The sequence below is a fragment of the Mauremys reevesii genome, linkage group 5, assembly GCF_016161935.1.
Source record: "Mauremys reevesii isolate NIE-2019 linkage group 5, ASM1616193v1, whole genome shotgun sequence".
Taxonomy (NCBI): Eukaryota; Metazoa; Chordata; order Testudines; family Geoemydidae; genus Mauremys; species Mauremys reevesii.
The window spans coordinates 94,971,842-94,994,445 of NC_052627.1; the positions used below are offsets into that span (position 1 = coordinate 94,971,842).

Consider the following 22,604-nt stretch of genomic DNA (forward strand, 5'->3'; position numbering starts at 1 on the left):
CCCCATGAGAGTTTTTCAGGGACCCTAGAGCGGGGTCCTTCACTTGCTCCAGGGGGCCCAGAAAACGCTTGCGGGGCCCGGAGCTTCTTCTGCCGCCAAAGACCCCAGGCCCCCTGAATCCTCTGGGCGGCCCTGGGTCTCAGGGGCGGTCAGGGGCTCCCCCCACCAGGGTCTGGGGGGCAGGAGCTGTGGGAGGGCACTTTTGGGGGCCTCACAGTCCCAGAGTGGCCCAGGGGATTAGCGGGGGGCCAGGAGCAGCCCGCTCTGCTTCCCTCGCCCCAGCCATGTTGCTCAGGGGAAGGGGGTTGGGGGAAGGGATCCCCCCCCCCCGCACTCACCAGCGGTGGCGGGAAGCGGAGCAGCCCGGTGCCCGGCCCCAGTCCGCTCCACTCTGCCAGCTCCCTGCTGCAGCGCTCCGCTTCCCGCCGCTGGTGAGTGCCGAGGGGCATCCTTTCCCCAACCTCCCCGCACTCACTGACAGCAGGAATTGGAGCGCCGTGGCTGGGAGCTGGCGGAGTGGAGCAGACTGGGGCTGGGCCGCTGCTGGTGAGTGCCTGTCAGGGGGCAGGTGTGGATAGGGATCAGAGCAGTCAGGGAACAAGGAACGGGGGGGGGGAGGGGGAGACAACAAAGCAAGTTTGATATAACGCGGTCTCACCTATAACACGGTGACATTTTTTGTCTCCCAAGGACCGCGTTATATTGGGGTAGAGGTGTACCACACAACCACCTTTTAATACAATTTGAGCCTATACATAGATTTCATGAAATTAGCCATAAGCCTATCATCTGCCAATTTCAGGGGTCTTTACGGATGAAGATGGAACAATTTTAAAATACATAATCCTCAGATGAAAAAGAAAATCCAATGTGCTCGCTTCCAAAAAGTATATGTTAGGTTTCAGGCTGTCATCGATTTTTTCAAAAAAGGAATTAACCACTATTTGAAGAATAAGCAGACATGGATTCAAGGCAGATTACACATTTTGGTGAAAGATTGTGTTTTAAATTGGTTGAGAACCAAAAATAAACATTTCATTTTTTAAGCAAATGGTAATACATCTAAGAAATCAGAAAAATCTATAGAGAATGAAAAATTGATAAAACCCTAGAGCATTTGAAGACAAGTTCTCTACTAGATCTTTTATTTTAATTATGTCTTCTGCCAAAAACACCTCAATATTTCATATTTTCAATAAGTTATTGAAGAGATGTATTTTTCCCCTGAAGCGAGTCACAAAAAACAGATGTTTGCGAAGGTATAAAATGGCAAAAGTAACAAATGCACTAGACTGGGTTTTTCTACTTTTAAAAAGTAAAGCTGCTTTTGCTTAACATTCTCTGAGAAGTCTTAAGCGCTGAATGCACCTCATTCTCCAAGTGTGGAGATATAAATTAATCCAGCTACAGAGTTATTGCAAAAGACCACCACTCATGAATGAACATCTGAAAAACGTGGTGGTCTGTTGCCTGGGATATATTCATGTTAAAAAAGGGGCGGGAGGGGAGGCATGGAGCAGAGAGGGGAGGAAGGGAAGTTACTTGGCAAAGCTACTCGTGGTATTTCTACATTGCAATGCACACACAGTAGCAAGTCTAAGAACCTGGGTCTACAGACTTGGGATTGTACTTAAAATAGTGGCGTAGACAATCCTACAAACTCAAGCAGCTTGACCAGTTTTATTTTTAACACTTCCCTGGTGAGGAGATGAATGTAGGGGGAGTGATTTCTGAGCTTCCCAGCTGCGATGTGCCAATCTGGAACACTCTGAATGCCAGGAATCACAGAGGAACAGCCGCTACTTCCACTTTTAGAAGTGCCCTGCATGCCTGGACAGCTCTGAGGCTAAGATTTCTAGACCTAGTGCCTACAGTGGGCACAAAAAAAAAAAAAAAAGGTTGCAAGACTAAGGGTCCTTTCAAATTGATTTTAACTTAAGTTGGGCATTTTTTAAGCAAGCTGACTGTCAAAAATTAAACATCCAGGAAGGAACTGCACACTACATCTGAGCAGAATGATATCTCCAGGGAAAGTGAAATGGGTGCAGAAAAAAGAAAAAAAAAAAAAAGAAACAGAGGTCTCTGGAGAGAACCAAAATCCACAGCAAGGCTGAATCGCTGCAGACTCCTGATTAAGAGACATTGGTTTGCCTTTATTTTTATTTTATTTAAAAGCCAAGATTTTAGATAAAGGGTCTTTAAGTTGCCTGAACATTTAAGATTTATGATGAATTTTCTTGTAGGGTTTCCAAAGGCTAAAATATTGTGGGGAGGTTTTCATAAAAATTTAATGTTGTTCTTCCTAATCAGGTTAGTCACCTTTACAACGGATTCATCCTTATATTTTGCCCATCTTGTTACAGTCTTCTACAGAAGCAGCTTGTTTTCTTTATATCTTTCATGAATCAACATACTGGCAAACACCACTTAAAAAAAATCAAAACTTTTATTCTATGTCCAAACCACAGTGTTCAAATTCCGCTTATGATTATCTCCCTGGCGTCTGGTGGTGCAAAGGAGGACAACACAACATATAGTACTGTTGCTGTCACATATATGTATTTATTTTGCCAGGCTGAATATTTAGTCTTCACATTAACAGCCACACTCTTGGACTTCAGGAAAGTTTCAAGAAACCACATCTTGCAAATCTTTACCCATGCAAATTATCCCATTGAAAGGAATCAAACTGTTCACATGACTGAAGATAAAAATCAAGGATTTCAGGATTGAACTTCTGGGATTACCACAGCAGTGGGTCAACCAATTAGCCTTTCCTTCTTATTCTTCCCTTTTCCCCTCTTCTCCAAAAATGCAATCTCTCCTTAAAACAGCTCTTTGCCAAACAGCAGGATTTACCTAATGTTTCAGGGGTGTTTGTTTTTCAATTAAAAAAGCTTTTGGAAGCAGAAGGCTAGAAAACAAGTTATTATTTGTATTACTGTAGCACCTGGGAGCCCTATGTCTGGACCCCATTGGGCAAGGTGCTGTACGCAAATCACAGAAAAAACACTTGTTCCTGCCCCAAAGAGCTTACACTAAAGTATAAAAAGACAAATAGATACAGACGGGGAGTAATACAGCAATTTGAGAGAATACTGGTCAGCATGGCTGACAAGGGTCTCAGTACCCCAGCAGCCTAACCATGGTCAAGCATTTTTGTAGGGAGAGTAGGCAAAAGATGGTTTGAGAAGTGTTTTAAAGGTGACAATGAGGTAGCTTTACAGATGTTTACAGGGGAGCTCTTCCCAAGCATGAGGGGCAGCATGGGAGAAGAGCACGAAAGTACTTCTTTGTAAATTTAACAAGCACACGATGGAGGCTGGCACCATAGGCTGACTGGAGGCAACATCAGCTCTTATTTGCTATTGATAATAACTGATTTTTTGAATAATATCTGAATTTTAAAAAGAGGCGAGAAGAATGGAGAAACATCAAGCCTTCCCCCCAAAAAATGGTTTCAGCACCTTTTGAATATTCTGCTATATTCAGATTACATTTCTCAACAACTTCGCTCCACCCACTGCACCCCCAATAAAACAAAACAGAGGCAGGGGTAGATTCTTCCCAAATGTTTACAGTTCATTCTCAGATTTCTGTCCAGTTGCTAGAATCTGTGGATTTAATGAAATGCTGGGTGGGTGGACCGTATCTTGGGAACCACTTGCTCAGGTGACCCCACCTTTGGGTCACTAATCCTACTCTCCCTTGAGCCCTAACAAATTTCAAAACAATCCATGTGCATATACAGATCCAGGGCTTGTCTACACTTACGTTTTATAGTGCTCTAACTTGATGGCTCGGGGGTGTGAAAAAATCACCCCCGCAAGCACAGCAAGTCTGAGCGCTTTAAAGCACAAGTATAGACAGGCTGCAGACAGCCACGCTCCCAGCACTCTGAGCGAATCCCCTCATGGAGCTGGATTACCGGGAGCACAGAGTGCTTTCTCCCAATGCTTGTGCGTGACCACACTCACACTTCAAAGCACTGCCAGAGGAGCATTCCCGCGGCAGCGATTTAAGTTTCCAGAGTAGACGTACCCTTAGAAGAATCATCCTTTGAACAGGAAGGACTTCCCAACATTAGCTAGAGCAAGCTGGCACTCCTCTATTACTGTCTGAAGTGAGAGGGAAAAAGAATGGAAAGGAAAGGAAAGGAATGGAAAGGAAAGGAAAGGAAAGAAGGAGCTCTACATATCCATCAGCACCACAGCAGGCTCAGAGAGGTGTTGAGGGGCCTATTCATCTCAATGAGATGTACTCAAATGAAACAGAATACCCCGTGGGGACCAATAGAGCCTGAAACAATAGCTATAGAGCAGTTACATCTCATTCCTGGCAATGGGTGTTCCCATCTTAACCTCCCCATTGCTAGAGAGTTACTAATTTGTGGCTAGCATACCCGTTCTCAGCTCCTCACCCTAGTCTCACCAATGTTCTCCAAGCATGCCTGTTCTCAGCTCCCCACCTAGAGAGGCAGGGCTTCTCCAGATCCTGACTTATGGCTGGGGAGAACAGGGAGATAGGCTCAAACCCTCTTAGATGGACAAAGCACCCCAGATCCCAGCTTCCACGAGTAGTGTAGGGAGAAGGGCTTAGACACCCTAGAAAGGCAAGCCCCAAACTTGGCTCCAATGAGGGAGGGCAGGGATGCAGGGTCACACCCCCATAGATGGACAAAAACCCCTCAGACTGTGATGCACACACAAGGGCAGGGCTCCCAGATCACAGATCACATGGGCAGGAAGGGAGAGGGGCTCAGACCCCACAAGAAAGGCAAGCTCCTCCAGAACCTTGCTCACATGAGGATGGCAGAGGGAGGGGTCATACCACCACAGACGGGCCAGGGCCCCCCAGAGTTTGGCATACATACAGTGGGCAGGGACCCCCACATTGATCCAGCTCACTTGGAAGGGTAGAGAGAGGGGATCAGGTCCTCTTACACCAATAGGCAAGCACTCTCCAGAACCTGATTCATATGAGGGAGGATAGGGGTCATGCCCCTGTGAATGGGCTGAGGATCACCAGATCATGGCACACACATGGGGCTGACAGACATCCCTGCCATTACTTTCTCTCAGACCACCATGTCCCTCTTCCTGGTGTCCTTCCCCTCCCCGAAATCACCCAACCTCTCTGCTCCTATTCCCACCTACTCTTCCAACCCTTGTCACCCACCACTCCCAGTATTAAAAGAGCATGGACCTATTTTATGTCTCCATGAATAGTAAAAATGGAAGACTGGACTTTTTCCAAGTCCCCTGTCTCTAAGGGATGTACAACCTTAACCCAAACACTAAATACCATTAGTCATAAATTCCTATTTTAAGACTTCCAAATCAATACTGTTTTTAAAAGTCATTAAAATAAGTCATATCTGAAAGCATTTCAAATACAAATGCTGTAGTTCAAAAACTAACTAGGTTAAGAGTTAGTGAGGAACGGGAATGCATTTTGTTTATAACTACTTAAAAAAAATTCATCTAGATCCAATCTCCTCACTCCCTTGGTCTACAATGGCAGATTGTAGACCTAGTCTTGTGGATTTCTGAATTCAGTGCACTTGGAAGTAAATATAATCACAGCCCCATTTCTACTGTAGTCTTGAAACCATTCTGCTCACACTTGCTCATGATTGTTGTACTCATTAATATCAGCATCGTATTATACAAGTAGGAGGTTTTGCTTCTGTTGTCCCTACTGAGAGAGAGAGAATGTAAAACCTGTGGTCATTTAGGTGAGAGACTGTGGCCTGTTGTTGAAGAGAGACGTTAATTTCCAATAAACTGGAGCAGGGGGAAAGTTAACCTCTAGCATTCTTGAAATGCTAAGGTTTACTGGAGGAACAGGGCTCCTTTCCAGAACCCAGCAGGCCCCCAAAAGGAAAGTCTCAATCCATCAGACTTGTAGGAGTCCACAGGAAGCAAATGCCCCCTTAGCTTTCTGGCAAAGTCCCCTGCCACCTACAGTCAACCATGATCAGGGCTGGTGCAACCCATTAAGCGACCTAGGCGGTCGCCTAGAGCACTAGCATTTTGGGAGGCAGCATTTTGAGTCCTTCAGCAGCGACCGCAGCAGCCAGATCTTCAGCCACCCTGGTCGTCGTCGGCATTTAAGCAGAGGGACCTGGGGAGGGCCGCCTGCAGCAAGTAAGGGGGGGGGGGTGCGGCACGCAAGGGAACCGCTCCCCGCCCCAGCTCACCTCTGCTCCACCTCCTCCCCTGAGCATGCCGCCCCGCTCTACTTCTCTCCCTCCCAGGCTTGCGGCGCCAAACAGCTGATTGGAGCCGCAAGCCTGGGAGGCAGGAGAAGTGGAGCAGTGATGGCGTGCTTGCGGAGGAGGCAGAGCAGAGGTGAGCTGGGGTGGGGAGCTGCCGCACGGCTCCCCGGGCCAGGGGGGGTTGCTGTGGGGGGGCACCCCACAGCGGAGGAGCCTTAGGGCAGGAGGATGGGGAGCTGCCACGGGGGGTGGGGGGGACCTTAGGGTGGAGGTGGCGGCAGAGAGCTGCCACAGGGCTCAGGGAGGGGGGCAGCGCAAGGTGGAAATTTCACCTAGGGCGCGAAACATCCTTGCACCCACCCTGACCATGATCCTTTGTAATGAAGTCCTGGTGCTGCAAACTCTAGTGTTACATCAAATTACGAGACTTGCTCTAAAATCATGAACCCAGCTTGAAGCCCCAGCTCCTGGAATTTTGTTATTAGTTGAGAAACCTCACCTTTATTTATTATTGTAAGGCACATTTCTAGCCCTCATGGTTAGCAAGAAAAAGCTTCAACCATCACTCAAATGCAAGGACTAGAAGCCAGAAAGCAAGTAAAAAACTCAAATTTAAACAAGTTAATTTTTAAGCCAATCACGATTTTTGGGGAGTCTGACATCATTTTGGGGGGGCACTTGAGCTTGGTAAAACTAAAACCCACTAAGGCCCATAAAAAGGGAACCCCACTCTTGAAAGTTTCTCTACTTCCTCAGGACCAGGGCTCTCCTTCTAAAGAACACGGGAGGTACAGCTGTCTTCCTGTTGGCTTTTTGAACAGTCACAGGAAGGGAAGGAATGTAGCTGGCAGGAGTCAGCAAAATAAATAAAAACATAAATACAAATAAAAAGCCTTCCTTCACTTGTTCCTACCCCACATGGTGGGAGGGGGGTCATAGTGACTGAAGAACCCCTGTGCCACTCCTGCTATCTCTTGCATGGAGTACCAGGGCATAAAGATTCCATCACTCATTCACCCACAACCCTAGCCTGAGAAAACTTTTCCAGCCCAACAGCCAGTGCATCCAGCAAACTTTATCAGCCCATCCCATAGGCCTTAGCTCTTTGAGAGACTTAGGAGACACTAACCGGTAGCCTACTCAGCCCCGACCCCAACAGGCCAAGGAAGCAGAGAGTGGTCCCAACGAGTCTTCTAGGACTGATGGAAAGGTGCCAGGAAACCACCTAGGGCTTTCTGCAAGGTTTCCCCTCTTCTGCATATCTCAGAAGGGCCATGTAGAGAGAAGAAAGCTCTCTTTACAAAGCCATGCTCTCTCCAGCCCTGCCCAATGCAGATCTAGCAAGGCCTGCAGAAACTGGCCTTTTTCCCCCTTGGGAGCCTCAAAAGGTCTGAGGGAAGGAGGAAAGGGGTGAGAGCAGAAAGTTCAGGAGGAAGTGAGGGAGGAAGGAGATGTAGCATTATGGAGGGCATTTCCCTCTCACCCAGTCTTGCTCCCTTGGCTCCACACAGGAGATGTGGGGATTGAAGAACCCTCATCTCCTTACCTACTTTCTGCTGCTCCCTGGCCTTGGGAGCGCCCAATGAATCAACAATCCTCTGGAGCCAACAAGCCATAGCAATGTGATTGTTCACAATTTTACCTTGTCAAATAGGATTTTAAATTAAGTCAGTCAGGGGAGGCCACCAAAGTAGGTTCTTCTCCCTGTTCCTGCCTTTTTTTAAAAAATTAAAAAAGGGCATGTTACAATGCAGGACTCTCTTCAAAACTGAAATATTTCCCCCCGGCCCCCAACCTACCAATGTTGAAATCGGCTTGGCTTTTTGTTGATTTGATTATAAAAAGGATTTTTCCACCTCACATAGTTTAGTTGCAGCCTTAAGTATATCAAGTGGACATTCATAATACCAAATTATTAGCAATTTTTTAACAATATTATGCAAGTTATTCTGCTGAGACTGGCTGACACGGATTCTAATGCTAGAGGAATGTTCTAATCAAATATTAACATGAGCACAAGACTATTTTAGAAGGACTCAACATTTTTGAGTTCTCATCTGTTAAATTTGCACTTCATACCAAGTGCCTTCCCTGTAATGGCGATAAGAGTAATTTCAATTCCATGTTGGCCGACCAGGCTACATAATGACTTCAGTGAGATTAAAGGTCTCAAAACCAAGGCAACCAATGATATCTAAGATAAAGAAAATGTGAAGCTTTCTCAACCAAAAATAGCACAAATTATCTAGGAAAAATAGTTAATTTGGCAGCAACACGTTTCGTATTGCCTTAAGAAGTTTTTCCAGAAGAGGAAAGGACAACATGACCTGTTAAAAGGGCCACAGTTGAGCAAAGCCATAAGAATAAGGAGTTCTGTGCTTATACTGAGCCTAGCACAATGGGGTCCTGATCCGCAGCTTCTAAAGCACTCCTGTAGCGTCAAAGAGAATGTTAAGTGACTTTCACCGGCTCCCCTTCAAGGGCATACAAACTGCAGCTACATAAAAGCAGAGTGCTAGAGTCTTAAGGATTGAATTGTGCAGAGACCTGTCACTAAGGATTTTGATCTCCATTACAGAAGCCACACAGCAGAACAGTACTGCAAGACACCAGACTTCTTCACAGGAAGGACCTTTTGAATTTTATTTTTTTTTAAAAGAAAAAGCTACACATTATTGGAACTATTGTCCTTAAATACCCTACTGCAAGCTGAACAATATCTTGGTCCACAGAAAACCTTTTCTAATCAACTGAATATGTCTGTTCATAGTTAATCCCTAGGACATACTGAGGGCTTTTTTCCCTCTCTAAGATCCTGGCTAAACATAGGAGGGATAATATTTATTAATTTTTATATAGTATTGTTACAATTTTCTTCATCTGGAATAATTAGAGAGCCCAAATCCAGAAGTGCCTATCCACAGGTAACTGGATAACACCAGTTTCCATATTGGCAGGTTTTTCCAAACAGAGATACATACGTTTTATCGCCTAGTTTTTATCCGACAGAATAGTCGTCTAGTGTTAAAAGACTGAAAATAACACCGCTCTCCCCATTAGCTTTTTTTTCCTCCCTATTTAGTCAACATCTCACCTTATTTCCTGAGGACCAATCAAATCACTTACTTATTCCTCAAAAATATTACACAATTAACATCAGCAGACTTATTGGAATAGGGTTAACTGGTTTTGTTATTAAGCTGATCCTCTCTACTGACTGGATTGCAGGGTCCAGCATTAAGGGTGGCTATTTTTTCTTATTCGTAGTCTCTTGATGATGAAGCAAAGAATTTAAAAGTAAGTTGTGAGAGAACATTTCCCTCCCCTCCTTCAAATTAATACAGTTGTAAAACATTGCACAGTTTAGTACTGCACTACTGACATTTGCCCTTTAACATTATCATGTACATTGTTGTTCTGACCATTCCCACCCACAACCTCATGCCAAGGGCCACCTGTGACATGGCTTAGTAGTGTGATCTCACGATAAGGGAATTGGGTGCATATATAAAGGAGAGGAGGTTGTTTGCTAAGCAACTGGGAAAGGAAAACACTCCAGAAGGTGACAGCCTGAACAAAGAGGGTTATTTTAGCCAGACTGAATAGTTTGATATATTCTATCCACCTTGTCTGTGGTAACCAACTCTGCCTGGAGCAGATAGAGTGAAATTCTGCCCTCATTTAAATCAATACAAATCTGGAGTAACCCTTGTGAAGTCAGTGGCCTCCTTAAATGGGCATATATCCAGAAGAACAGAAATGAGCCATGGACCTCAGTCTCATCCAAAGAGTCATTCTCAGGCTACGTTATGGATCCACTGTATGACCAACATCCTCCTAACAATGACAAAGGCCCTGAGCCAGAGCCCATTCAAGTCAGCGAGAGTCTTTCCATTGTCTTCAATGGGCTTTGAATTGGACCCTAAATGCATAAATCTTATATCATATCCAGTCTCCTGAGAGTTCTCATCACCAGCTGGTCTCGTGCCTTAAAAGCCTGTGGTACTCATCATGCAGAACAGAAATAGCAGTGGACCAACAGACTGGTCCCTACACTTAAAATGGGACTATGTAAAAACATTTGTTATTTCCAGTAAGTCTATCCCCAGCAGATTTTACTAACAAATTCATATTAATTTCTTCTGATATCAGGGAGAGGAAGCTTCAGTTACAACTACTGCTAGATAAGCATAAGTTAGGTAAGCCACTGCTCCATTCAAAGCCATAAGTTAATTCACCAGTTAACCAATTTTCATTCAACAGTTGGATAATAATGTAATTATTTAGGGTCGTAGGGTCGGATACTATACAAATCTCTGCATGTGAATAACTTTACTCACATGCTTCCAAGGATAGCTGTATTGGCTTCACAAGCACTATCTGTATCAAGAAAGCTTTGCAAGCTCTGCCCCCTACTTAGCAAAAAAAGAGCGGGAGAATTAGTTATATTGCATTAGTGCCTAAAGGACCCAAACTGCACTGGGACAGTCTGCGCTAGGAGCTGTACTAATACACAGTTAGATAAAGTTCCTGCCATAAGGCTCTCACACAAACCACTTCAAGTGAAAGGAATGTTTAAACAAACAGCGAAAGGAAGAAAAGGGTAATAGAAATAAGGACTGTCTAGCTATGTGCTCAACTCGATGGGTCCAAATCGTTTGATGAGTATTTATATATAAACAAGCATAAACTACCTCAAGTGCCCCTCAAATAAGGTTAGAGCATGCTCTCAAAGCACATATCACAAGTGGGTTTTGAATATGATGAGTGTGTTTAAGCTAATTGTTTATATTAAACCTGAATCCCTTTGGCTATACTTTAGATCACTAGCTACTCGAATAATAATAATAGGAGATATACCAATCTCCTAGAACTGGAAGGGACCCTGAAAAGTCATTGAGTCCAGCCCCCTGCCTTCACTAGCAGGACCAAGTATTGATTTTTCCCTAGATGCCTAAGTGGCCCCCTCAAGGGCTGAACTCACAACCCTGGGTTTAGCAGGCCAACGCTCAAACCACTGAGCTATCCCTCCCCCGACTGAGCTAAACCTATACCTACTTGAATAGGTTTTCCAGTTGAGATTCCTTAACTCAGTAGTCAAGACTGGGTCAATGAATTCCTCCCCTCGCTTCTTAAAATTGTTTTTTTTGCAGTGAAGCTCTTAAGCCTCAGAGCACCAGCCATATATTGGGAGCCAAAGGTATTCCCCCATAAAGAGCTTTCACTTTCAGACATACTGGGAGAATGCTGCAACAAAAAATTAAAAATTCTGTGCACAATATTTTAAAATTCTGCATATTTTATTTGCCAAAATATATTCACACCAGTTTCAATTATTTTGGTAATTTACTTCAAAATACCTGTCCGCAAATATGTCTGTAACAATACAGACAACAAAAAAGATCCAGGATTTTTTTTATTTGACAAATAGATTCCCTACTACGCATATTATTACTGAACTTTGAGTAATAATCCATCTTAACTACAATACAGAAACGTATTTCCCACACCCCTGAGAAGTAGTGCAAAGGCTTGGCAGAGTCAGGGGTAACAGAAGAGCTGAGGGACAAGGAAGTAATTGCGGAGTGGGAACCTGGGTGGGTGGGAGAAGTATGGAACAGTTGGGATTTTTATAGGTGGGGGGGAGGGACTGTTAGGGAGCCTTCCCCATGCAGACCCTGGCTGACCCCTAGCCTCTTCCATTCAGTCACCCCTCTTCCCACCATCCCCATGTTTCCCTACACCCCCTCCCCCATTCCCATGTGGCCCTGTGCCCCACTCAGCCCTCCCCCTCACCCATCCCCTTGTGTCTGTGCACCCCTCCTCTCCCATCACCATGTGGCCCTGAACTCCCACATGTGGCCCTGTGCCTCCACTCGGCCTTCATCCTCACCCATCCCCAGTGTGTCCCTGCACCCCTACTCCCATTCAGCCCCCACCCCAGTCTGTCCCCACCACTAGCCCTTCTGAACTTTAGTCTGTGACACCCCCCAACCCCAGCAGCTCCACATGCCCCGTTCTGTCTGTCCCACCATATCCCATACCTCCTGACCTGGTCCTATGGGCAAGGCACTGTGAAGAAGGCAGCCTCTTCTTTTCCCTATCCGCAGCTGCGACTGCTCGCTGTTCTGGCTCCGCAGTAGCCACTGGTGGGCAAAACTCATAACTGCTGCAGCACTTCTCAGCAAAAGTTATTTTCTGCTGAGAAAAAAAATTCTGCACAGCACATGAATTTTGCGCATGTGCAGTGGGGCAGAAATTCTCCCAGGAATAAATTCATAGGATTTTCCTGCAAACTTTCTCATTCCACGCCCTTTTAAGGATTCAAAGATGGATTTTCATCTTAATCCCAGAATAAGATGAACTACATCACCAGATACGTGTTTTTGTGCAGAAGTCACAAGCTAGGTCTACCCTAGTGGTTCTCAACTAGGGATACGTGTACCCCTAGGGGTACGCAGAAGTCAGGACAAAACTAAAATTTCATACAATGAAATGTTTATACTGCTCTAAGTACAATATTTATATTCCAATTGATTTATTTGATAATATTATGGTAAAAATGAGGAAGTCAGCAATTTTTCAGTAAATAGTGTCACAGGACACTATGTCTTTTTATGTCTGATTTTGTAAGCAAATAGTTTAAGTGAAGTGAAACTTAGGGTACAGAAGACAAAATCAGACTCCTGAAAGGTTGGAGTCTGTAGAGGTTGAGAGTCACTGATCTACACTACAGCCTATGTTGGCAAAACATATGTTACTTGGGATGTGAATATTCCACCCCCACCCCCCCCGAGCAACATAGTAATACCGACATAAGCACTCATGTGCACAGTTTCTCCCACTAACAGCTTCTGCTGTTTGCAGAGGTGGGGGTTTTTTTGGACAGTGGGAAAGCTCTCCCCTGTTGGCATAAAGCATCTTCACCAGACACGCTGCAACAGTGCTGTACATAGAGACATGGCCTTATAAAGCCAGCTGGTTTGCCCAGTAAGCCGACCCAATCCAACAAGCCAATAGCCTGGGAAATTTCTCCCTAACAAAAGTCATCTCTAGAGGGAACACATGATTTTTTTTTCCAATGGGGGGGATCTTTATTAAGAGATATTTTTAGCTGTGCAGTGTGCACACCTCTAGGGACAGCAAATTCAAATGCCAAGTGCGGAGGAGAGAGAAAACAGGACTTGTTTATTATTACCAAGTAGCCATAAAGGAAGCATTCTTATCAGCTTGCAAATTTTCTAAGTAGTACAAGTCTATGGAAAAGCCATCCCTAGTTGAACGAAGTCCCAACAGTGAATATACAGCATAATGAGGGAAGCCTAAGAGGTACAATTATGAGATAACAATACCCCAGGAGTTACTCCAGCACAAAATGCAACTTTACTGCTGTACTATCCTCGTATGAATTGTTGTGTTGTGAATAACTGCTTTTACAAATGTTCTTTCAAACCATCAGTTATTCTAATTTGAGAAAAATCAGCATATCAGAGAGCACTGACATTTCAAAATTACAAGCCACTAGACTAAATGAGATTTGTTGTTTCGCTGTAGTAACCCATTATACTGTGCAAGGCTGATCTAGTCTTTCAGTGAAACTGAGATGCATTAATTGAAATGGGATACTGCACCTTTAATAATGCAGACTGCACCAAAAGAAAAGCCCTACCATACAGATACATCACTTATTTTAAGTCTTCTCAGCGCTACCAATACAGTCCATTTTGTTATTAATGAGGTGCTTAAATCTAAACAGTGTATGCCAAGCAAAACTAAAATACTGGGTTACCATTACAAAAAGAGGAGTATTGTTTATATTGATATGAAACTAAACACATGGTGTGAGGTGGAATTATGGTTTCCTAAAACATTAAGCAGATTTATGATCTAATCAGAAAATTTAATAGAATTTCAATATACTATCTACTGTACCACATAAGTCACATCAGCTCTACCTCCCCTTGACAAACTTTCATACACCAAGTTAAACTATGGAACTCATAGCCAGAAGAGGTCATGGAGACTAAAAACTAGCAAGATTCAAACAGGCTTTAAACAATGAAGGATTGTCCAGTAGTCAAGGCACTAGCCAGAGACCCAGGAAACCTGGGTTCAAGTCCCTACTCCACCACATCTTATATGGCCTTGGACAAGTCACTTAGCCTCTTGGTACCTCAGTTCCTCATCTGACAAATAGTACCTCCTTACTTCACAAGGGTGTTGTGGAGAGACATACATTATGAATTGTTAGGTGCGCAGGTACTAGTGATGAGGCCCATAAAAGCAGTTGAGCTAAACAGTTGCACCTAACAGCTAGAAGGCTGTTAAGAAGGGGCTACTTGCATCCCTCCACAAATACCCCCATGACCTTCTTCCCCATACCATGGGCGCTGTATGGCCCCCCATTATTATTTTTCTTTTCTTTCTGTCCAGGATGGTTCATTCAGGGTGTCACAATTTTAAACTGTAGTGGGAGGACGGGCAGAGCTGAGGGATTTGGGGGAGGAGAAAGGAAGAGTGGATGATGCTGGAAGGTGTTAAAGGCTGCTATCAACTGGTTCTTTGAGCTGTAGATAATTAGAGATCTGGCTGACACTGCTGGATCTGCTAACTAGATGCCAGGGGCTTGTGTGTCCTCCATTGCCCCCTTTTGGTTTTCTTATTTTCACCATAAAAATATAGTATTTGTCCCATTGATGCCTAGAACATTCCCTGAAATGTTAGAATTGATTGGATATAGTATTCAAAAGTTAGTGAAACAGGCACCATCAAGTTGAGTGTAGGGCCTTGCTTTGCACCAAACTGTCCGGTCTGAACAGTCAAAGCTGACAACAGTTTTGGGCGAGATATTAGACTTCCTTCTTCCAGGTTTAAACCAATCTGTTACAGATTAAGAAGAGACCTGATGTAGACGGCAGATTAACCCATATCTGCCAAATATATGGTTTCTTCGACCTTCCACTGAATCACTAGGAAGACAGTTTGCCACTGTCAGAGACAGGATACTCGACTCAAGAGGCCACCAGTGTAATCAAATATGGTAATTTCTATGTTCCTGAAATATTTCCTGTTGAAAGGAACAGTGGCTATTACAACAGTTTCAAGTTCACATTAAGACATAAAAAAAGTCATAATAATGCAATTCACATTTGTCATCAGCAATGAGATTGCACAGCGCACAATGCCAAATTCTCCATACCAAATGGTTAAGAAGAGAGAAAGCGCATACAGACAATGCTGTACAGAAGGTGCTATATATACACATGGATGCAATATAGAAACCTAGATAGATACATCCTTGTTCAGAACACTGGTCGGTCCATCTAGTCCAGAACAGAATGCATAGAGGAAGACAGAAGAATCCCTATCCTGGTGAACTGCGGAATAAACTGCTCCTGAGAAAATTTCTTCCAAACCTCAGGCAGTTTTTGATTTACTCTCTAAAGAAGCAGGATTTAAACTCCATATATCATCATATAATGGAACTACAGATGTCTCACTACACATAGGTCCTTTTGAATCCCACTCAACACTTAGTTTCAATCATAACCCAGGGAAACTCATAGTCACGAAGTAACTACGCACTGTATGAAAAAAAAGTACTATTTTCTCTCAGCTTTACGATGAAATTCAAAAGGCAATACTTTTATGTTTTCTGGTCCCTACATAGTAAGAAGGAATAAATAGAAGCACTTTACTTACCTTCTCCGTACTAGTCAGTATTTTATATACCTGTCATGTTCCCTTTAATTTATTTGACTTTTCTTTTAAAGATACTAGTCCCTATCTTTTCATCATCTTCTCCTAAATACAGAAGCCTTTCCATGTTCTCATCATTTTCATTTCCTGTTTCTGTTAGGGTGACCAGACAGCAAATGTGAAAAATCGGGATTGGGGGGGGGGGAGTTAATAGGAGCCTATATAAGAAAAAGACCCTAAAGTCGGGACACCTGGTCACCCTAGTTTCTGGACCTCTTCTATTTTTCTTTGGGGTGGGGGAGGAGCACAGACACACACAATTACCACCAATTCCTCATCAATGCAGTTTTACTCATCTCTGTCTCAATATTACCCTTTTATTTAATACCGAAACAAGAACCATTATTCTTCATAGATCATTGAACTAACTATACTGTCAGAATATCCCTCAGAAATTTTTAACCGTCTCAGAACAAACTTAAAGTATTATTTTTCCTAAACACTTTGTTAAAATAGAAACTGCAGACGTCTATTCAGGGCTTCAATTTACGTTTAGGAACCTGCAGCTCAAGGAAACAGTGGTATAAATTATGATACCATGACAGTTTTCCTGTACTGGTGATTAGATTAACCCCTATGTAAAGGGCTCTATCTTTCCATGCTGGATGCACTAACAAATTTCATAAGTCTGGATATATAATATCTGTACCTATTATAAACATGAGACCAGTGACTAAATAAAGTGTTTTCACCCTGTCAGTAGAGCAAGACCAACTCATAGTTAAAGAGGGAATCATAGTTATCAAGGAAGGAAGCTGTAGTGGTGTCATGGAAAGTTCTGCATTCTTACAGACCTAGTTAACAACAGGCACTGTAAATCAGTCACACAATAATCTGCATGTCAGTCAATCCAGAATGACCTTCTCACTGTGAAAGTGTTACTCCCATGGATCATCATAGCCACCGTCCTCATCTGCAACCACATACCAATCAGGATAGCCTATACTGGGCAAGCCATTTCCTCTCTCATTACGCTGAATGTTTGCAGTAGCAGCTCTTTTTCACTAGCCTGATCTCTATGCACAGTAGTGCATGGAGTGCTACTCAAGGAAACATATGCATATCCACAGGGATGCAATTAGTAATACAGAGACATCTGATCCAAATCAGAGAGACTGCAAATCCCCAGCCCGTTTCAGCGCTCAGCAGATGCCATAGACAGACAGATCATTGCAAAGCACGCGTGGTCCAACACCTGAATGGCCTGCACTGCACACCACCTTTCTAACGCACAAAACGAGAGGTGATTGCGGTGTCATCTTCTCAATCAAGCTCTTGTTTACGAGCGCTCGTCTCCTTTCGGTCCAGAGGAAACCAATGCGATTAAGAGATTAACTGGGAGAGAGGGGCGGGGAGTAAAAAACGAGAACCCCCCCCCTCCCATCCAAACAACCACATAATGCGCGCCCGTTAATCTGCAACAGTTTAAATCTCTTCCAGCGCCTGCTCCATTGCACCGAGCCTCCCTTTGCAGCCGTGCCAATGAAGAGGAACTGAGATTTGGGGCATGTGTCCTGTTAATTTGCCAATCCATCTGCAAATCGCACGGGGGGGGCATTATTCTGTGGGGGAAGAAGGGTGGATGAGTAAAGTTAAAAACCCACAATCGCTGAGAGGAGGAAAATTGGCCGGTCCTTCCTCTTTTGTAACTAGATGCTTCCCGCACGGGAAAAGAGAAATTCAGAGGGTGCCCGTTTACCAAGCGATCAGCGAGGGCTTCTTACCTCGATCCAGTGCCGCGCCTCGGCGAAGGCTGGCTCAGGACGGGCAGCGTCCTGCTGCAGAGGCTGAATTTCCTCCAGCTCTAGCCGAGGGCTGGCCATTTGCAAAGCCCTGCCGGTGCCTCCGCTGCAGGAGGCTCGCGCGGAAGAGCCGAGCGACCCCCCAGGCAGATCCTCTGGGTAGGGGAGCGAGAGGCCGCTGCTCCCTGCCTCGGGGCAGCTTGCAGCCTGGCTGACTGCTGCTCGCCGGCGGTAACCTCTCTGCTGGTGTCCCCGTCCTGCCGCCCTGCCGGGAGCCAGCCTCGTTCCCTCCCTCCCCGCCCCCCTGCAACGCGCGCTGAGCGGCGGCTAAAAATAAAAACAGGCTGTCGCTGATGAAGCCTCTTTGCCTTCAGCCCATGCAAATGCCCAAGCCGCCGCCGCCGCCTCCTCCCGGCCGCCCCCAGCAGCAATAGCAACAAACAGCAGCAATCACATGCCTCATTATGCACTGAGGCTGGGGCTAGCGGGGGCGCTGCGCCCGCAGAGCAAAGATGATGCTGCAGCAGCAGCAAGGGAAGAGCCCAGGCGCACCTGGCACCCAATCAGCCTCAGGCAGGGCTGGGGCCGCCCGCAGAACAACCTGCCTAGGCGGAGGAGCGGGCCCCGCTTTATTCTCAAGTGTGCCTATTGGGAACCCGCTCTGCGCAGCCAGGTCCGGTTCAGCAGGGTGACAAGAGACACTGACAGCCCTCGTTATGTTGGGCCATGCTCCATGGCAGGTTGCTGCGCTCACGATGAAAATACAAGGATAAAGGCTGGGGACATCGGGTGGGATTTAATTGCCCAGATCCAAACAAAAACTATGGGGCTCATCCTAGTACCGCCAAGCTTTGTCCCTTCACCTCGGTGCCCCCGCCCCTTTTCCTGAACTGTGGGAAGGTCTCCCGCTAATCGCTTGAGATGCTGTGCCTTGGCTTCCCTTCTTTCTGTGGCCAATTTTTTTCACAGTAACAGGGTTTAACTGAACTGCTTCCCTGAATTTTTGCATTATTATTATTATTATTATCTGTTTCCCTTGTTTTACACACTAAATTTCCGAATATTCAGCCACACAGAAAGTCGTTGGGGTACCATGGGGGTGACTTATTTTAGGGCATATATAAATTATTTACCAAATTTAGTGACTTTTCAGGCTTTTTCAAGATGTATGTTGTTGTTTAGTCAATGGACCTAGACTGGTCAGTTTCATTTCTGTTTATAGTCAGTTTTCCATTGAGGGTCTCATGACCTAGCACAGCGCTGTTGTTTTTGTTCCAGCCCTGAAGAGCAATGTTTTAAGGGACATTATCAATATTTTAATGTCTGAAAATACATGCTACTGTCCTTACAAATAGCACTTAAGATTCCTAGGCCTAATGAAGATTGAAGGGAGGAGAAATTTCTCTGCTTCCTCAGTTTGTGTATTTGACACCACTTCGTGTATTTGTTTTCTGTATTTGACACCATCTTGTATAAAGTCATTTTCAGTCTTTATCGTGTGTATAATCAGTTTGGACCTAATCTATGTTAGCAATACCTTATGGTCATGTGGATTTGTTTACAGGATTGAGGCCTTCCTTGCTTTTCTCTGTGGATTTTTCTCACAGCAACGGGGGGGAATTAAACACTAAAATGGGATTGTAAAACTATGAACATTTGCAAGGGAACTGATAGGTAGATATAGTGCCTAAAACTACTTTTAACTCATTTTTTTAAATTAGCTATATTTCAAGTTGATTGTGTCCCCTTTAAACAACAACATTGACAGTTCAATATTCACAATCACCCTCTTTCTCCCTTTCTCTTGTAAATCAAAGTCTACGAAGACTTGTGTGCATGCTTAACTTGCTATTGTGGTAGTCCCAACTTTAACAGAACTGTTTATGCTTATAGTTAAACATGTGCATAAAACTTTGCTGAAGTGGGACCTAAATAATTTCATAGTGGCCTTTTTTTAAGGCCCAATCCTGCAAATATTTACACATCTGTTAAGAAACAGCAATGTGTCTGTTAAGCATGTGCATAAGTTTTTCAAGGATCAGAGCCTAAAATACAATTTTCAGTTACATTTGCATGCAGTAACAAAATATATCTTGATATTAGAAACCTACATATACAAATATTTATTATTATTTCATATGAAAAGGTTTTTTTTAATTATCAGTGGTAACATTTCAGAAAATGATGGTTGTCAGCACAGGAAATATTAGCTAAAGAACATAGCTGAGCTGAGAGGAAGGTGTTGTGATTGTACTTCTCAGCTGTCTAATTTCAGGCTTGAATTTTCCTCCATTCAAAGGCTTGGAGAAATTTCACTTGTATTGCTCTATTCATATCACAAATGGTAAACATTCTATTGAGAAAGTCTTATGTACCCTAGAATAATTAACACCAATTCTGTTTTAAGATTCTACCTCTTAAAAGTTTTTGTGTCCTTTGTTGTGGGTCTTTGTTTAACATTTGAACTTTGCTAAACTGTCAGATCTATCTGGAAAACAGTCACTAATACATGAAGTTATTAGGAATTTTGCCTAAGATTAAAACTGGAAAGTGACATCATCCATTTTAATGGTGATCTAGTCTGAAAAGTTTTAAGGCAAATAGTGAGTATTTTAGGATAATCATATTAATACAAAATTATTTTCTGATTTATATTCCTGAAGCATTTAAGGAATGATAATGTAAATCAGAAATAGAGTGGAATAAATTTCCCATTGTCTCAATAGAATAGCAAGTTTAAAATAGTTACAATAACTATATGACTAATTTCTCTGTTTTTATATTAATATCAAATGTATGATTTTGCCAATGCATCATTTATGCACATGTCATTAGACAAATAAAGTATATTATTGTACAGCCATTGTTCTACTCTATACAGAACCAGCTTGATGGAGAGGATAACAGCACCTACATTGTCTTAAAGTAAGACTAGAACAAATTCAGCTCTCATTTATACCAGTGCAGATATTATACATTCACTACGGCCCTGATTCTGCACACACTTATGTACATGCTTATCTTTAAGCACATACATAAATCTTTGAAGGATTAGGGCTTACATCAGTGAAAAGCATACACCTACAGGTAAACATTGTGTAGTGTTTTAATGGGCCCAATCTTACTCCCATTCAAGTCAATGGAAAAGTTCCCATAGATTTCAGCCAAGGGCAGGATTGGGCCCCTTATCTTTGCTAGTCAAGTGCCGAACAGTATCTCTGCTTCCCTGTTTCCATGGAAACACAGTCCTAGCTGCAGCCCAGGCTAATTTTTTACTGCCATCTGCCTGTAAAGTTATACAGCTTTTGCTGAGCCTCCAGAATACCATCTCTAGGGCCCTACCCCTCGTGTGGAATACAGTACCCAGCCTGGCTCTATAGAGTGGAATATCATCTAAAGGTTTTCAGATTCCTTTCCTCTCTTTTAATCATCTTGGCTATGGATTCAGGAAACCAGGCAACTTTGAGAACTCCAGCAGTGCTGTGATAAAGCCACGGTATGCTATTACTGAACCAGAAGCACTACTATGTTGTAATTCCTGGTGTTAAAATGATGCAGTGAAAAGCAACCTCATTTGATTTTTATAACTGTTTGCAAAGCCCATATAACTTGTGTGTGATTTTTTCCCCCTAAAACAAATGCTTCGGTTTTATTTGTTTTTAATAAAATCCATGTTAGCAGCTTAATATTCACGATTAGCTCTACCCTAACATACTAGTGTATGCACATATTAGAGAAAGAAAAATTCATAGAAAATATATAGGTTTAGGTTTTAAGCATCATTCTTTCTAGCCTCACTTTAAAAGAAAATAATCATGTTAATTACAGAGAAATGTATAATGTGACAGGGTATAGGAGAAGGTCTGGGTAAAGGCAAAGAATCTGTTCCACCCCTTAATAATCATTTTAGCAGCCAGACATGGAGGAAGAGGCCTTTATATATTTAAAAAGAGGGGGTTTTGTTGGGGATGTGGCTTCTGGCAGAAGGGAGTGTTCTGTCTTACTGAACACTTTGATCTTGTGCCGAGTTTATTTTTCTCTTACCAGAAGAGGAGAACTGTCTCATTCATTGTTTACCCTACATAAAAGTTAGATTGTGGTGTTGGGAGAGCAGGCATATAATGAAACCGAACTGTATCATGGTGGGTCTGATCTTACCCCACAATATCCATGTAACAGACTAGCAGTGTTTGCATAAAACATCCCGCCCGGTTAGCAGATGTTGATCCTGCTGGGAAATTTTAAGTGATTTTTGCTGACTCACAGAGTCAGGTGACCTGTTTTCCCAGTTTGATATAAGGGAGGTGAGTGTGATTGTCAAGAAAGAGAGGATCTAGGATGTGATCTGAGTAGTTCATAGGGAGGAACTCTAGGAACATCAACCAGGACTGAGAAGAATGTTGGAGCTAAACTTTGACAGTAAGTTTAAAAAATGCTGCAGAAAAGGAGTTTGGACTCTTCAAGAAGCAAAACTGTCTAAATTTAGGAGCTCCTTTGAAGCCACTGTTCTACAAAATCAATACATTCAGATTTTCTCTCATGAAGCTCAATAATTCTAAGGTCATGATAGCATGTTGGGTTCTTCTGTCACTAAACAAATGTTGCAACTTGACATTTATTTAATCAGAGCATCTATTGTGGTCCATTGTAGTGCAGGATTTGGCTGACAGCACCTGTTTGTTTATTTCTGTCATGCTGCCTTCTATCAGAGTCATTTCCCCCCTAGACTATTATAACTGGATAGCAGATTGTCAGAGGTGGCATCAATGTTTCCTAACATTCAGAAAATTACATGAATGGGGAGATATTTCATATGGTTCCACTATTTCCTTTTCCTTGTTTGTTATTTGGGCATTTTAGAATGATTTTAAAGACTCATCCAA

The 22,604-nt window shown here is 43.4% G+C and overlaps 1 protein-coding gene across 8 annotated transcripts in view; it reads right to left on the bottom strand.

Moving 5' to 3' along the window:
* Positions 1-18,114, bottom strand: part of LIMCH1 (LIM and calponin homology domains 1) — a 285,276-nt gene extending 267,162 nt beyond the window's left edge. For 2 of the 8 annotated variants that reach the window (XM_039540398.1, XM_039540393.1), the window contains exon 1: positions 17,704-18,094. In XM_039540398.1, coding sequence (XP_039396332.1) covers positions 17,704-17,802 — 99 coding nt within the window. In that variant the 5' untranslated portion in view covers positions 17,803-18,094. Of the gene's footprint in view, positions 1-17,703 lie in introns of all 8 variants that reach the window. The other 6 variants (XM_039540391.1, XM_039540390.1, XM_039540392.1 and 3 more) reach the window with 6 other exon arrangements.
* Between the last annotated feature and the right edge of the window lie 4,490 nt (positions 18,115-22,604).